Here is an 18307-nt window from a genome sequence, read left to right on the forward strand (position 1 = left end):
AACTGGAAAAGCCCCAAGTCACATAGCAAGCCACATGCAGCACTGACTGAGCACGGTCCCTTTCTAGCCCAATCCCTCAGGCCAGCTTGCATACCCAGACATCAGAAAGGGTATATGCTAGCACCACTTACTTATTTTCATCTGAAAATCAGTGTGTGGACGTGAGTGCGAGAGTCAAAGTGAGAGAGGATGTATTTTCCATCTTCAATTTGCTGGTTCACTCCTCCAGATGCCCTCAATGATAGCCAGGACTTGGGCAGGCCAGGAATTCCATGCTGCTCTCCCACGTGGGTAGCAGAGCGCAAGGCCCTTGAGCCATCACCTGTACCACCCAGGGTGTGCACCGACAGGATGCTGATGACAAGTGGAGGCGGGACTCAATCCTAGCCACTGCAATATGGGATGCAGACATCCCAAGTGGTAACTTAACCCACAGTGCCACAACATACATCCTACATCTCATTAAACAACAGCCAGCAGGAGTTGCAAAACAGTATACAAAGATTTTTCCAATGAGTATTCTTTCAGAAATTTCTCTTTAGGAAGAGACAAGCAAACTTGAAACAAAGAACAATTTCAGTAAAAGTTTCATTAGAGCTTTGGGGGTAGTTTGGGGTAGTTTCCCTGACAATTCACAATCCAGGGAAACAATAAGTGGCCAGAGATTCATTCTCATTCATATTCATTCATTCTCTCTCTCTCTCTCTCTCTCTCTTTCCACACAGACAAAATCTAACCTGCAATTTCCATTCCTTATCTGACAAGTAAAACAAATCAAACCCTGCACCTAATCTTACTCCTGTTCTCCCTTCCAGTCATGACCAATGGTATCCAGACTGTTTGAGGGTAACAAGCTGAACTAGTTTTAATTTCTGGAAACATCTTTACATTTTAAGTTCTGTGATTGGGGGTGGGCATTTGGCCTCAGGGTGGAGATTCCTGCATTCCACACTGGAATATTTGGGTTCAAGTCCTGGGTCCCTACTCCAGCTCTCTGCCAGGAAGACTGTGGGAAGTGGCAATAGTTGCTCCAGCTGGGTTCCTCTCACCCATGTGGGAAGCCTGGACTTCATTCCCAGATCCTGGCTTCAGTTGCCCAGCTCTTCTGGGTCCCTACGGAACTAATCAACAGATAGGAGCCCTGATGGACAGTCTCTTCTGACTCCATCTTTCTCTGCCTCTCTGTCTTGCTGCTACTTACCTTGTCTAAGGTTCTGACCTATAGGACCTGCCATCGTAGTCAGGTGGCTGTTTCCTAAATTTAGGGTGATTTCTTATATAGCAATAGTCACTGGAACAGCATTCACTACACAGCCACATTTTTCCTTGCTTCAGTTAAAACCCAGAGGCGCAATCCAACTACTTTACGGGCGTCTATACATGAGTGAGTTTGCTTATTTCTCATCTCTTGAACTCCTGTGATACAGATATTCTGTTCTCCCTCCACCTCCACTCTGCCCTCTTCTTGCCTCTGATCCTTGGAGAGCGGATCCTGTGGGATGCTACAGCTTCCAAGTAGGCTTGGAGAATAGTAATACAACTCCAATTTAAGTTTCAGTTAAACAAATCCTTCCTCTTAGTTTTTCAGTCTTGGAGATGGCAGTCTTGTTTCCCTGTCTTCCACTGGTAATGGCCTTGCTACTGCAGTTCCTCTCATGGTTTCCATAAATCCTACCTGTACCTTTGAAAATAACCAGGATATTCAGACTGTGTTAGGTGTTTCTGGCTGGAGACCCTACGTGATAGGTTGCCTTTGACAAACAAAACAAAACAAAACAAAAATCCTCATATGTCTGTCTTCATGGACACACTCACTGCATAACTTTGAGAACCGGTTGTTAGAAAAACAGAATCTTTCTTTGACATAGGACACTCACTGTACCATCTCTTGTGGAGGGGATACAACCTGGACAGCCACTTAAACAGTTGTCACTATGTAACACTGCAGGTGCAGGAAATGCAGGAGATTAGTTTGAATCTAAAAACTTATCTTTCTCAGGAAATGAAAAAAAATGATACTGGATTGTCATCCATCCCTGGTGAACTGACCCAAAGAGACTGTGGCTGATTAAGGATGGCAGATGATTAGTATATTGCTCAGTTCTAAACTAACTGCTCATTTGGAAGCATTTGCTTAAAAAGACATTAAGTAGAAATCAATTATAATGAATCAAATTCAGAAGGCTATTTCCACAAGACTGAATCCTTTTCCAAATAGACATATGATGTCACCATGCAGGTGTACATACTTGTGAATGAATGTAGGATATCAGTGCTCAATTCACTGACTCAACGTCCATTGGTATTAATACTTTATATATTAACAAACATGGTCAATTACTTTCAAGAACTGTCTTTCCATACTGAATGACTGTGTGTGTGTGTGTGTGTGTGTGTGTGTGTGTGTGCGAGAGCATTGCTAGTTTTTGAAGAATGTTCAGTAGTATTAGGTTAAAAAAAACTGTTTTGTTCTATAAAGGAATCAGGTTTTTTAAAAATGTACCAAAATAAAAATATATTCCTTTTGCAGCCACAATTTACAAATCAGGGGAAGCACACAAGAAAATTGAAGACCTACACAATCTGGCAACACTCACAGGTTAACTAGAAAGCAGGCAGCACTTTATAGAGCACAACGAGAAAAGGGAGCCTGCATGGAAATCCGCTGAGGCATTCCAAGCAACTGCACTGCTAGAGATGTAAATGAAGATCTTGGGAATGAGAGGTTTCTGTCAGCTGCATGGAATGGACATGGAAAGTGACAGTGAAGGCCAGCACAACAGGGCACCACTGAGATAGTTTGCCCAAGCTAATGGTTCACATTGCTTTACAAGCAAACTACAACTGAAAGAATATCACACTTCTACTCTGTATTTCTTAGATTATTTTAAAAGTTGATGCACAGAGTAAAAGCCACTTTCTCTTCACGCTATCGCATACACTCAATCCAAACTCAGCAAAACTCCTGTTTCCTTACTGGGGTTACTGTATTGGACAGAATCCTCCAGGTATTGTGACAGATCAATTTCCAGATTTGGTTGATGCCCTCTGACGATTACATGAAGTCTAATGGAGCAGCGTCAAGATGAGGGCACTCTGCACATGTCAAAGGAGTCACATGAAGTGAAGTCTTCTTTCTAAAGAGCAGTATATGAGTATGATCATCAAGAGGGGCGGAGTGGATCATGTGCACCCACTTACGACTCATGTCTCACCATGTTTTATACATGGTAAAGCATGTATGGTAAGCTTCAGTAGGAATGTTGTTATAGAAGCCCTGTGAGAACCACTTACAGTAAATATTACACTGATTACATTCACATTCTGTTTGGTCCCTATGAATTCCAACGAAGGAGACAAGTCAGCGAGACAGATTAAGCAATCTCCAGAAGAGCTTCATGCCTCATCTTCAGAGTTCTCAATATTTACCATTCCCTACTAAAACATAACCATCCATGAATAAGGGGCAGTAACTAACTTCTAGAGATACTTTAGTCAAGTGGGGAAAAGGGAAATGACAGGTGCAGGCCACGGTTACTACAGACCCGAAAACAAGGAACTGGGATGGGTATGCAGAGCACACTAGGTAAGGGCACGTTCAGTAGTGATGAGCTATTTCTAACACTTGGACCATTTCTGTGAGTTTTCCAGCACCAAAGACATTCTAGCTAGAATATATCACAATTGACAGACTTCTGCAGCGCTAGGGCCACGGGGGGCAAATATGTGTCTTTTTAAAAAGGTTGTATGTATTTTACTTTAAAGTCAGAGAGAGGGAGAGAGACAAGGAGAGATAGTATACCCACTGGTTCATTCCCTAATTGTCTACAATCACCAGAGCTAGGTTTGCCTGAAACTGTCAGAAACTTCTTTTGGGTCTCCCATATGATTCCTGGGTTCCAAGGACATGGGCTATCCTCCATTGCTTCCTCAGGTTAATGACAGGGAGCTGGATTGCAAGTGGAATAGCCAGGACTTGAACTGCTGACACTAAACGCAGAAGGGTCAGTCTGTACTCCACTGCTCCTACTCCAAATCCATGTCTTCTAGAATTCTTGAAAGTGGTCCTGAGGCTCTGCCCGAAGGCAATGTTCTTATTGAAGAAGAATTTCTGTAGCTTCCTCCTGAGACCAGCACTTGCTTCAGGGCGTTTCTGCTCTGTTTCCTCACAGAGAATCCGTTGGCTAGATTTTCAAGGATGATCTGCTACATTCCTGTCAGCAAACCTTCGTCCAAGGACGGCAGCCCCTGGTATTCCGTTTCCATCGTTCTCTATTTTCCAGAGTAGTAACTCACACTAGGTCCGTCAATTCTCAGGGGTGAAAGCAAACACCACAGAGGAAGAGACTGTCCTGAGAGGTCACTGGTGTTCTCCACAGCGCCCTCTACCGCTGAGTGAGGAACTGAGGCGAGCACACTGGCTTTGGTGTCTGAGTTAAATGTATAAAATTGTCTTTGACAGCTTTTCACATGTATCTCTGATTTTAAAAAAGGATAATTGAAACTTTTAAATCTTTAAGAAAACAACAGTAAATCATGCTTCAATAGCCTCGTTCTTGAAATGTATGAGAGCAATATACAAAACGTGTCTTAACAGTAATGGATTATATAATAGTATTAAAATATGTAAAATATTATACTACAAAATGCATTTAAAAAGAAATACCAAGGGGGCAGCATTGTGGCAAAGAGGGTAATGCCACTGCCTGTGACATGAGCATCCCATCTGGGTGCCAGTAGGTGTCCTGGCTGTTCCACTTCTGATCCATCTCCCTGCTAATGCCCTGGGAAAAGCAGCAGAAGGGGGCCCCAGCGTTTGGGCCTTTGTTACTCACGTAGGAGACTCAGATAAAACATCTGGCTTTTTGCCTCAGCCCGGCCCAGTGTTGGCCATGGAGGCCATCTGGGGAGTGACCCAAATGGATGGAAGATCTTCCCTTTACCCCAAATATCTATCCATCTTTCCCTGTAACTCTGACTTTCAAATAAATGAATCATAACAAAAGAAAAACCAAAAAAGGTACCACACTGAAATACAGGCTCTCGTCTCTACCAAATGTGGGGGGGACTTGAGAAAAATTTGGCAGTGTATGACCTGTTTGCCTGCGGTCCTGGACTTGCTTTGAGATGGTCAGAATGGGAAATCAGGGAAAGGGCAGGGAAGGGACAAAGAACATGAGAGAGAAACTCGGAGGAAACTGTGGGCTTCTGGCCTGTTCACTCCTTCACCTGTAGTCCCTTGACTAAAACACAAGGTGAGATGCTTTCATATGGAAAAGGAGGAAGTGAAGCCGAGGCATCCATCTGTGGCACTGAGATGAAAGCCCCCGGTGAGTGGAACAGCCCAGGTACCCAGCAGGCCCTGCCCTCAGCCTTCACAGGCCTTGGGGATGCCAATCCAGTGCTGTTGCAGCAAGATTCTGTGCTCCCCAAGTGATCTTGTGCCCCAGTATATTTCCCCTAGCAGTTAGGTGGTGCTCATGTAATTACAACCAATGAGATGTGAACAGAAGGCCATCCCTTTAGATCATTTCCCTGCATGTTCACAGCTCACAGAGCCATCTGTGTGCAACCCTGCTTGGCCTTCAGCACAGAGCACGACCAAGGCTGCTGTGGCTTCATAGCAATAGCAGGTATTTCTCACCTGTCCCACAGGTTACACTGCACTTTGTCCAGGGGCCAAACTGCCAGAAGTACGTCAGTTGTTCCACATCGTTGTCAAGGCCATCTTTTCGGATTGTGTACTCATATTCAATGCCAGGGTTAGTGACCTGGAACAGGAGCTACAAGGCAAGAGATCAGCCATATGTCACAGGCTGTCATGATTGTATACCACAAACTATAGCCATGGAACAATACTCGGTCTCCATCGTCTGAAACTGTTTCAGGGAGCATGTCCTGAGACAAATGCCAAAGCCTGTGACTATAGAACTCTATACTCACAATATTTGTATATCTCCCTTTTCCTCTGTATCTGCTACTATAGCAGTGTATGTATCTCTAGCTCCAGTTGGCCTTACTCACTCTACAACATCTATATATTCTTTGTGGCTATCTTACACCTAAATGTGTGCTGCTAGGCTGAATCACCATGGCAATCTCAGCTTATACAGACAAAGAATTCTAACCAGATGGTGATTACTCTGCGGGACTGAAAGGACACTTCCCAAGTGGCTGATAGGTCACTTTGTAATGTATGTAGTAAGTTTGTAGGCATGGGTACATGCTCTAGTTCCTGCATATATAAAGCAAGTATCTTAGTCGTACCTACTCACAGTTTCTGTAAGGATTGAGTGAGTGATCCAAACACTGCCTGATATGGAATTAGCACTCAGTAAACGTTAGCTTGCATCACATTTGTTCTTATTTTCCTATGATTTCCCTGTCTAGAGCCTAGGTTGGATAATTCCTTTTATGCATGGGAGCTCTTGAATTAGAATGATCATGATTATTTTAGTTAAGGTTTACCATGTTGGAGATCTTTCCCTCTCCTGCAAGCAATCTGTTTAAATATATCCATCTTAAACATACTGCCAGTGGACTGCTTGTCTCATAGGAGTAGGATTTACAAAAGGGAATTCTGGTCCACACAGACAAGTCATATAGAAGGTTTCCCATCATTGATGTGCAGCACATCTGAGTCGCAGCTTTTGTGAGAGCTCTGATCTCTGACTCTGAAATGAACTCCCTTTAAGTTTTGAATGTGGGTAGATATGACTGTTGGGCCAATGGTCATCCCCCAGGCTGCCTTGCTTCGACTGGCATCACTCTACTACTTTCCTACATTTTGTACCCAATATGCAAGCAACGCTCTGAATCTCTGAAGCGCACATACTGCATCTAAACCCCTCCTTCCTTCACGGGTGCCACAGAGCCAAACCCCTGCCTGAGACAACCACATGACAGGTCATAACCACTGGCAGAGTGTGTTAGAAGCTCCAAGTACATGGACTGCATGAAAACAACCTTTCTGTACCCAAGAATCACCCCAAAACACATCAACATTTTGTATGCGAGTTTGAACAATCCCTAGGCAATAAAGGATTCATTGCAAAAACCAGTATCTTGTTCACCTCTCTGTTTCTTGCTAAAAGAAGTTTTCAAGATTCTTATTTGACACCTGCTGGTAAGTATTTAGCAAAAGACATGAGAAAGATGCTGCCTGGAGCACCTCCCAGCAGATCCTTTCTTTAACTGTATTAACACAAAGAACAGATTTTATGTCTTTTACAGGTATAATTCCTAGAAGATAAGCGTACTTCACACTCTCTAGTCCCTCCCAACCTTAACCCCTGTCCTTACTTCTTTTTAATTTCTGAAAATAGCACAATGGGCCTTACCTGTATCCACACCGATTCATTGGTGGGACCAGGTGCCATCAGTCTTTCCAGTTCTCCTTTCCTGTCATACTGAAAGACAGTCCCAGCCAGCCTATAGTTCCCGTTCCACTGGATGATAAATCCTCCATTCAGGTAATATTTTTCAGGGTCTTCACTCCTGATAGCCAGGAAGTTTCCAGCTCCCTCCATTTCCATGATCGTAATGTCCCTTGCTCCTTTTGGGATGAGTCCAACGTCCACATAACCTGGGAGAGAAGACACCATCAGGAAAGAGGCATGTGCATGCCTTGGCTGAACAAATGTTGCGGCTGCTCCGCTTCTCCCCTCCTCCCAGGAGCTGGTCCCTCAGCGCCCCTGTTGGAATGCACTTGCACTGATCAGAGAGCTGAGCCAGGAGCAGATGCTCAGGAGCTTCCTGTTAGAAGTGAAATAAATGCTGACTGGTCTTTGAACTTTCTCCAGAAGTTTCAGCATCGATATTTTGGGATCTTAAGTTGATGGTTTAAAATACTGCAATTACTGGCCAGCTTCCTGCTAAGATTTAGGCTCACCTCCTGTTAACTATTGCACTAGTCTTTGTAATGATTGTTGCATGTTGGTTACATGCTAGTTCTTTTCCCCATTGGCAAGGGCTCTTAGAAGTCACTTAAACTCAGTATTTATTCATTGAATACATCCTGACATGATCTCGGATTGACTGGTACCTGGCTCTTTAGTATATACTCCATGGTGAGAATCTCGGTTCTGAGCACAGCCTTTAAATAGTTGGACAATTCTGTTCATTAGAATGTTTTTCCCTTTTTCTCTCTACAAATACCTGGAAAACGAATTTAAAAATCTGTTCTAATTCAATCTTTTACAAGAGCATTTGTGGACGTTTGTTTAAAGCTGATGATCAGCCTGAACCAGTCTGATCCTTGCTTAATGGTCGTCACAGGGAGGCCCACTGGTGGGAAAAGAAATTCCCTTCGGTGTATGCTGCATGTCAGCACTCGTGTCATTCATGCTTACTAAGACTGTCATTTTCCCAAACCTGAGGAAGCTGGGCTGTGGGGGTGGCACTGTGAGAGAAGCCCTCGGGTGCAGGAGTAGGAATGCTGCAGGTGTGTCTGCACCAGCAGACTGGCATGGGAATTCACTCACGTCCTTGAATCACATCTGTGCAATGAAGGGGATTAAAAGACACATTTGTGCTGGAAGTAACTGTCAGTACTCACACTAAGTCATGGAGCCCTGGGGACAAACGTGCTGCCTACGAGATCAGGGTCATTTCAAGCAATCAATCCCTTTCTCAAAGTCCCCAGTGAGCCTTCTCCCTTTGTAGTGAGGGCTATATCCTATCTGGAATTCTGTAAGGTCCAAAGTGACTTTCAGAAACCTAGGAATCTATTACCCCTTTATCTGCCCATCATGGTCAGCCCCTGAGTCTAACGAGCTGTCGGTTACCAGATCCTTCTTTCTGCTTAAACGTCTTCCTCACAGTCTGGCACGCAGAGCCATTTCCAAGGCACACACCACAGCGATCCTCCGTGGCATCAGAATCGATCTCATAGTCACAGCCAACCATCTGCAGGACAAAGAGGCTGAGGATGAGTGGCATGGACAGGGGACGCTGTGCTGGCCTTCACATACGATGTCCCCTTCCCCCTTGGCTTCTTTGAGACTGGGCCGGTGGGTAATTGTCTGTTTCCTCGACCTGGTGAAAGCTAGAAGAATAACCACAGCACTCACCGTTGAGAAAGGAAATCTCATTATCCTTCAGTGTCTGCAGGGGACTGATTTCACCCCAAATCCACAGATGCTCTAGACCCTTGTATAGAAATGGTGCAGTGTTTGCACATCACCTATGCAATCCTTCCAAAAGCTTTATATCACCTCTAGATTACTTTTAATACTTCAAATGCAAATGCTATATAAACAGTTGTTATACTGTGTTGTTTAGGGCATAATGATAAGACAACAATCTGTGCATACCCAGTCCCAATGTACTTTTTAAAGTATTCCCTGTAAAGCTGATAGGATCTGTGGATAAAGAACCTGCAGATGTGGAAAATCAATGTACTCAGAGGAGAGAGGCAGACATTGAGTGAGGTCTTCAGCTGACCACGAATCAGAAGTAGTACAGGCCCTAGAGGCTAACTATGGACATGTTTTAGAATCAGAGTTAGTGGAGCAGCAAGTTTCTTTCAGGTGGGCAAGTATCAGCCCCTTTGTTTCTGCTGACATTTCCTGGGGATGACACAATGACTCCCCCGCCACTTGTTTGCTCAGTCCCCTTACAATCCTCACTGAAGCTTTTCTTTTAGCTCCCTGGCTCAAGAGAGTAGGTGAACCAGAAACCTGACTTATTGTTGAGGTGCTTCGCTTTCTGAAGATGCAATGTCTGGAATTTAGGTCCATCCCAGATGGTTCAGAGCCTCCAGTAAACACAGCTTCCCTGCGCTTTGTTGAGTGTGTCTCAGCCACCTTACCTCCTTTACTTCAGCTTTGGAGAAAGACCAGGCCATTCTTCCTCTGGACCAAGACTAATTTTGCTTCTCTGATTTGACCTACCCTCTTCTCAGGTTCTAACGGTCCTCCTGAATTAGTTGCTTTTGCTCTGAGTCCTTCCCCTCCCACCACCCCAGGAAAGGGGAGCGATGAATCTGGGGGTGTCCTGGAGCACCAGGTAATAAGGAATCATGATGCTCATATAGTGGGCCATGAACGTGTGCACTGCCCTTGGACGTGTCTGTAGCTGGCTTTCTTCTCCAGCCAACAGGGGAAGCTGTACCATATTCTTCAGTCACAGTTTCATTCCCTTGTGGGAGGAATAATTTTGCCCAGGTAAGGTTTTTTTCTCCCATCAAAGGATATTCTCTTTCTAAATGTCAAAGCTATTACTGATCCATTGAAAGGAAGAATGATTTCAAATTTTAAACATATCCTCTACTAACTAAACAGAGAGGTAATACTCACATAAAATAATTTCATTCATCAGGTATACCATCTCCAACATCCTTTAGGTCCAAAGACTGTGCTACTTGATCCAGTAGGAAAAAATTAAGTACAAAGAGAGTGTTTTTTTTTTTCAACTCCAACTTAATTTTTGCTAATTATAATTGAAAGGAAAATGTCAAGCCTTTGGTGATCAAGAGTAAAATACCAACCTTCACAAGAAATACACTCAAACCAAGTCCAAGTGTCCTCTAATAAGCTGACCTTCATCGGACATCTCCTCTGGCACCTTCACTGAACCCCTGACTTGGAACGAGCCATAGCGACTTACTCTGCAACATTCATTTTAAAAGTGCTTTCTTTAACCTCCATCAAAACCGGAGTAGACGGAAACTGAAAACCAGAGGAAAGCAGCCAGAATAAATTCCCCGGAGCCCAAATCTTTTCTCCTGAAAGGGTGGCCAAGTCTCTCCAGCAATCTTATCCTACACAACTGGGGGGTAAGGGCTGGGGGAAGAAAACCCCCAACCATGGCCCCCATGCAAACTACCCGTGTTCTTACAGTGACCTCCCACAGTTAGCTTCTCTTGTCAGAGACTACACACAGCACAATCAAAACCACATCACATCAAGTGTATTAACAGGAAGTCTGCGAAGGCACCAACCCGTCCTCCTGGTGGCACATCGAGCATCAGAGCCCTCAAGGGAAATAACATGAACTTTACCTCCTTTTTCATAAAACCTGCTCTGGCCAACAGGGTCCACAACAATGTGCTCTTCTTAAAAAAAATTTTTTTAAACATATTTGCCATATTGATTTGAAAGCTACAGTTACAGAGAGAAGAAGGGAGACACAGAGAGGAACTCTTCCATCTGCTGGCTCACTCCCTAAATGGCCACAATGGCCAGGACTCGGTCAGACTGAAGCCAGGAACTAGGACTCAGGAACTTCTTGAGGGTTCCCAGGACTTGGACCACCTTCTACAGCTTTCCCAGGCCATAAGCAGGGAGCTGGATTGGAAATGGAGAAGCCAGGACACCAATTTGAGCCCATATGATATGCCGGTGTCCCAGGCAGCAGTTCAACTTGCTAAAGCCATGATATTTTACCTTTAGCAGAATGAGTGCTGGTCCTGCCACTGCTGCAGATTGTAGACAATGACTACAGCATGGTTCCATCCCAGAGTGACAGTAAGGGTGTCAAAAAGCTCCATGGGGCACCATTTTTCAAGGAAAAACAACTTTTCGCTTTTCATCAGCTTGCCAATGCTCAAGGAAATTGCATCTATATTTCAGCAGGCATTTAGCCTGTCACAAGTGAATAAACACTATGTATTCTTCAGCAATTCTCTATTTTTAGTTGGGAGATGGCACTGTTTTACTTTGAAAATTCTCAAGTGAGTGACTGATGAAATACCACTTGGGACTGGGGTCTAATCCACTAGGATTGTCATTTTTTCCTAAACTCCTTAGCAAGAACAGACTAGATGAATGCCCAGTCACAGGATGAGAGTTGTTTCTAGGCAATGAAATTTTAAGTGTGGAGATTGACCAAAGGCAACTGGTAACTGCCATGCAACACATGGGACAGCAGCGTAAGTTCTCCTCATCATAGATACTTGCAGATTGAAGTGTGTCCCTACCTCCCACCACCCCAATATATGTTGAAGTCCTAATCACAGGTGGTAGTAAATATGGCCTTCTTTGGAAATAGGGCATTTACAGAGATAATCAAATGTAAATAATATGATATTGGACTAGAGTTTGCCCTCAATTCAATGCCAGTTGTCTTGATAAAGAGGAGAGATCTGGAGACAGAGACCTTCACAGGGAAGACAGCCAGGGAAAGACGGAGGCAGGAATCAGAGTGAGGAGGCTGCAGATCAGGAAGGGCTCAGGAATGGCTATGTTTCCCATTTTAGGTGAGAGAAAAGTTTAGAAAGATTTAGTGGTTTACTTCCACGTGGGAGACCCGGAAGAGGCTCTGGGATCCTGGCTTTGGATTGGCTCAGTTCCAGCCATTGTGGCCGCTTGGGCAGTGAATCATCAGATGGAAGATCTTCCTCTCTGTCTCTCCTCTCTGTATATCCGCCTTCCCGATAAAAATTAACAGTAAATCTTTTTTAAAGAAAGTACATAGTAGGCTAAAAGTAGGATGGAAATGGCTGTGGGTGGGTTGATCCAGAACAGGATTGCTAAGAGGCTGGTACAAGCCTAAGAGGTGAAGAGCAAGGAGCAGCAAATGTTATAGGCCAGTGCATCTGGGCTATACAGAATGCAGATTAAGACAAGGCAGAGCTGACTGGGAGACAAGAGACAACGTGGAGTTCAAGTCCGAGAACTGATTACCCAGAGCAAGGGGGAGACACATGGCTAGTTACTGGATAGACTGAGATAGTCAGGTGGCAGAGTAAGGTTCCAGAGTGGCAAGAGAGGGATAAGGTGGCTCACTTATTCAAAGCTTTAAAAGCTCATTTTGTATCATGAATGTGATGGAGAATAGAAGACAGTCTGAAAAGTCAAGTTTAAACCTCCATCTCTGGTAAGCAAGCTTAGCAGAATTCCATACTAGTTTAAAAAATCAGGTGCTGCTCGCAGAGTTCCCTTCTAAAACAAAGTCAGTCTGCAAATCTAACAAACTGAGGAAAAATATCTTAATTTCAAAATAGACAGTTGAAGACATGAATAGAAAGAAACATTTTCATATCGACAAAGAGGATGTGTTAGACAAATATTGCACACATTTTTGTCTGAAGGCGTGTCTTTCTATTGTGATGCTTGTACAATAAGAATTGAAATAAGAGATATGTCTCAGAAATCATAAATAAAAACCAGGCTGCTAACTGCCAGGAAAACACAAGCACAGATCTGATTCCTGAATTAATTTTAAAAATCACAATTTTATAGTTATAGATTAAAGAAACATACCCAATACCTTACATATGCCATTAATACAGACATTTCTGCTATTGCCACCTTCAAAACAGGGAGTACCATCAATGACTGCGTCCAGCATCTTCTCTGAAAATTGGCCATCTATGGGTCGGCAGTACAGCTCACAAGGATGTTCTGAAGTGAGAAAACAGACAAAGCTGTAAGCTTTATAGCTCAGCATTCTCTTGCACTCAGAACCCTTTAATGTCACTTAATCCAGTAACCCCCATATTTCACCTGCTGAAATGCAGGCCTGTTTCATATTTCAATCAAAATGCCTTAAAAATGAATTACATTTGTAACCTGACATTCCAAAGCTATGTCTTGGGTGATAAATGAATACATCTTTTAATGCAACATTGAACTATGTTTATTGAGAAAGCCCTGAGAGTGTGGGAGTCAGCTAGAAAACTCATGCTTGTCCATTTGTTCTCTTCATGGGGCTCTAGGACCCTCGTTCTCTTGGAGGTCCAAATCGTCAGATACTGCAACCACAGAGAGACACACTGCTCACGTAAAATCATGGCAAACCCTCTGGTATACTTTAAATTGCTACTAGATCACTTAATATCTAAAACGATGGAAATGATATACAAATAGTTATTTAGGGAATGATGGTAAGAAAATAAAATGTCTACATGTTAAGTACCAGAAATATTTTTTGCAAAGTTATCTGCCTTCTAAATCCAAAAGGCAGAGTGAGAATGACAGAGACGAGAGCTTCAACTTGTTGCATTCTCCAAGTGACTGCAACAGCTAAGAACCAGAAGCTTCACGGGAGTGCAGAGGTCCAAGCCATCAAGAAATCTGCTGCTGCTTTCCCAGGTACACTAGCAGGGAGCTGAATCCAAAGTAGAGCAATTGGGCCTGGCATGATGGCCCAGAGACTTAATCCTTACCTTGCAAGTGCTAGGATCTCATACGGGCCCTGATATGTGTCCAACTACTCCACCTCCTGTCCAGCTCCCTACTTATGGCCTGGAAAAGCAGTAGAAGATGGTCCAAAGCCTTGGGGCTCTGCACCCACGTGAGAGACCTGGAAGACAGTTCTGAATTTAGATTGGCTCAGCTCTGGCCATTGCAGCTATTTGGGAAGTGAACAGGCTGATAGAAGATCTTTCTCTCTGTCTCTCCTTTTCTCTCTAAATCTGCCTTTCCAATAACATAAATAGACTGTTTTTTTAAGCAGAGCAATTGGAACACAAACTAGCACCCAACTGGGATACTGGTGTGGCAGTATCCCACTGTACCACAATGCTGTCTCCATTTCTCCTTTTCAGTAATATTTTCATCTTCAGGTGCCTGCATCCTTAAATGTGGACCTTGTAAATGGATCCACTCTTATGGTGACGAGGCAGCAAACAGCCAAGGTCACAATGGCTGAGAATGTTGCAACCAAAGCTGGAAGCCTGAAGCTTCTTTGAGTTCTCCCAATTGGGCACAGGGGCCCAAGCACGTGGACTGTCTTCCAGTGTTTTCACAGGCACGTTAGCATGGAGCTGGATCAGAAATGGACAGTCAGGACTTGAATGGGCACCATTTGGAATGCCAGCAATGCAGGGGGCAGTTCAACCCATCATGTCACAGCTCTGCACCCATGACCCTGCCAACCCTTAAATCCACTCATGTTTTCTAGAGCATGCATATTCTTCATTGCAATGCCTGCTGTTATGCTCTAAGAAATATTATCCTCTAGATGGTCTTTCTGTCCACAGTCAATACTGCCTTCTCCAGCTTTGGTCTTTCTGGGTGTTCCTGTAGGTCTCTGAGTGTGTCACTAGGTCAGCTTGTGGAAGGGCTCTGCAGAAGGACAGAAGCCATGGGTCATCTTACATCTCAGTGGTCAGCATGGGTAGCATTGAATATTTTATTCCAGATGTCAGTTTCTAGATTACATCATCTCTTGAGCGAGGAGTATTTTCAATATCTCCCTTTTGTTCTCCTTTCCTGACATCCATTTATCTGGGTTGCATGATTCCTTTTTTCCCTCCTATCCTTGAAGCTTTTGAATCCATTTCTAGTAATGCCAAGTGAGAGCTCTAAAACTAATTAATTGGTGAACTATCACCTTCATGCTATCTAATTAATCCCCTCTGAGGAAGCTTAGGTAACTGAAAGTACTTGCTGAATCCTAGGTCACACTGTTATCCTAGCTGAAAGGTGGCTTGTCATTTTTGGTGAGTGGTCCTAAGAAGTGATCATTAGAAGCACAAGATCAACCTTGATCAAAAGGCTGTAAGTATATAAATCAAGGAATAGTGCAGATGCATTTCACGGTTTGTGCGTGACTATAATGTAAATTCACCATTTAAGAAAAATCCATTCTTTCTAAAATTCATGTATGGGAATGGCTCTTTGGGCGTTAGTAACATTTAGTCGCCCAGGATTCCACGTATGGAGGAATGCTCTACAGCAGCTGTGTTGGAAGTGGAGTAACTGGGATTCAAACCATAACTCCAGTATGGGATGCAGAAGTCCCAGGGGCTTAGTCGGCCGCCGCTAAGCACCTGCTTGGGTTCCTTGACATTTGCAGTTGAATCTCTGTTCTGTGCTCCATAAGGGAGAGGCAGGTCTAATGGGAAAATGGAGCAGGTGCATTGGCAGAGGGCTCTGTAACTCTCATGCCTGCTGCTTCTTGACAGATGTGAAGACACACTAAAGCTCAAGCAAAGGCACAGCTTGAAAAGTTTTGATTGTTTGAACTATGGTTATGCAACAAGGTGGAGGAATCCACCATGGGGGGAGGGGTATGGGAGGGGTGGGGGGGATCCCCAGCGCCTATAAAACTGTACCACATAATATAATGTAAGCAACAATAAAAAAAAATTAACAATGGGAAAAAAAATAAATATCTTTTAAAATTAAAAAAAAAAAAAAGAAAAGTTTTGATTGTTGTAACAAGAAATGTTTGACAAAAGAAGAAGCTCCGTTTAATGATTGGGCTCATATCAGCTGGAGAAGAAAAGCAAACACCAAAACTCCTAACCAAAGTAAGTCAAGTAATTACATGTAACTTGGGCTGATTTAAAATGGCATTCTTCCGCTTTCCAATATGCTAACATTATCATAAACCTGTACTGTTTAAAATAGTAAGAATAAAGAAAAGCATGAAAATGTGTATATTCTACAATACCACAAAAGTGATGAAAACAATTAGAATTAATTTTTTAAATGAACTATACCCACATCTTTCATATTTTAGATTCGGCTAAATGTAGTAATATATTTTCTCTTTAATGTACAGTTTTAGTTTAGTCTTTACTGACAATGTTTAAGAACTGTGGAACTAAGAATTGTAATGAATTACTTAAGAAATATAATGTAATTTGTCATCAATGTTTGAAAGCTTAGGAAACATTGTTTTTCATGGGAAACATACCTAAATTCAATTTTCCTCAAAGACCCCAATTTTCCTCTTCTAACCCCAAATGTTATGATAAATGGGTCATGTCCTTGCTGGTGTTGAGAGTTATTCCATTCGCTCTCAGCCATTGCCCATGACTGAAGACAGCCTGCTTGCATTTCCTGGGGAAAGCCACATCCAATGATTGGGACAGCCCTGGTCCTTTCTTTACCTCTGTTGTAACTTTTAAGGTCCATTCCACTTTGGTGATTCCAGTGGAGTCAGATGACAACATAGCTGAGACTGCATTGTGCCCAGCGTCTCCCCTACCCATTTCTCTTTCCCTTCCTTTCCAGCTATAGCGCACCCCCTGTACACCAGTCTCCATATCAAAGCCTGCTTCCTGGTGAACTTGATCTACAGCAGTTCCTTGATGAGGTTCTGGAAGGATCCTATCCCAGCACATTGACATGAGTTTTTTGTTTCAGACGCCTGATTACAACATTTGTTGCAGGTTGGAAAACTCCAAGGGTATGAAATAACTGAAATATTTAGAAGCAATGGTGGGGGCTGGGGAAGTTGAGATAGCCTGAATGGAGAATCGGATATTTAAACAACAACAACAACAACAAATCTGAAATGAGGCCCAGTGCGAAAGTCTAGCAGCTAAAGTCCTAATCCCAGCAGCCCTGCTTCCCATCCAGCTCCCTGCTTGTGGCCTGGGAAAGAAGTCAAGGACAGCCCAAAGCTTTAGGACATTGCACCCGAATGGGAGACCTGGAAGAAGCTCCTGGCTCCTGGCTTCAGATTGGCTCAGCTCCAGTCATTGTGGCCACTTGGGAAGTGAATCAGTGGATGAAAGCTCTGTCTCTCCTCCTCTATATATATTTGACTGTCCAATAAAAATAAATCTTTTTAGAAAAATCTGAAATGGAATACAAGTCCAAGAAAATGATGGCATCAAAATGAGACCTGGCCATTGCCTCATTTCCTCACTAGAAGATGTAGGAAATGCACACACTTGTATCTTCATGAGCTGAGGAAGTCCCTAGAGTGTGCATAAGTTTTTAAAATGCATCAGCATCTTAATCAAACAGAGCAATGCTAAAATTCTAGCTCCATTATTGATGGTCCTGCAACAACAATGACTGTCCTTTCTGAGGCTCAGTTCATTTCTAAACGATGACGGGGATTGGGGTTGGGGGAATCAAGGGCAAGTCAGATGCTTGATACTGAGACCAGCTCAGGGAGCGAGGTTGGAGCAAGGCGGACTACTATGTTGGTGCCTACATTGACATGGATATGATCACATGGAATTGGATGTGATTTTATTTGGTTTTGGTTGGGTGTGTAAACTGATCTATATGAGTAGTTTTTAAATCTTTTAAGCAGAAAGTCATTCATTCTTCAAATAAAGGCAAATAAAGCAGAAGAAAATCAGGATTTTCCAAGCAATGAATTCTGTGAGCTTAGGTAGTTACAATGAAAAATTGGTCTGAGATCAATAGAGACTATTAAAATAAACCAAACATCTTGAAAGGACATCCACAAAAGGGCAGGCATAGACTTCTATCAATTGCAGCCTTTTTTGGGGGGTGAGACATTAAAAGATTCTGTGTCTTATAGACAGTTGTTTGCAAACAAGAGCAGTTTAGACCAACTCAATCTGCAATCTCAGGTTATTTCCAATTCACTTAAGTTTACAACAGATTGTTAAAGTCCATAGAAAGCCAACTTAGTTTGTACATTAATG

At 43.2% G+C, this 18307-nt stretch overlaps 1 protein-coding gene across 1 annotated transcript in view; it reads right to left on the minus strand.

Annotated features, from left to right (window-relative positions):
• The window catches only part of ADAMTS12 (ADAM metallopeptidase with thrombospondin type 1 motif 12), a 204143-nt gene that overhangs the window by 38065 nt on the left and 147771 nt on the right, over positions 1-18307 (minus strand). Inside the window, exons 13-16 of the mRNA XM_040977656.1 lie at positions 13213-13346; positions 8787-8907; positions 7341-7585; positions 5645-5783 (exon numbers count right to left, since the gene is read on the minus strand). Of these exons, the coding sequence (XP_040833590.1) occupies positions 5645-5783; positions 7341-7585; positions 8787-8907; positions 13213-13346 (639 nt within the window). The remainder of the gene's footprint in view (positions 1-5644; positions 5784-7340; positions 7586-8786; positions 8908-13212; positions 13347-18307) is intronic.

The sequence above is a fragment of the Ochotona curzoniae genome, unplaced genomic scaffold, assembly GCF_017591425.1.
Source record: "Ochotona curzoniae isolate NIBS_2020 unplaced genomic scaffold, NIBS_Ocur_1.0 contig_2754, whole genome shotgun sequence".
Classification (NCBI taxonomy): Eukaryota; Metazoa; Chordata; class Mammalia; order Lagomorpha; family Ochotonidae; genus Ochotona; species Ochotona curzoniae.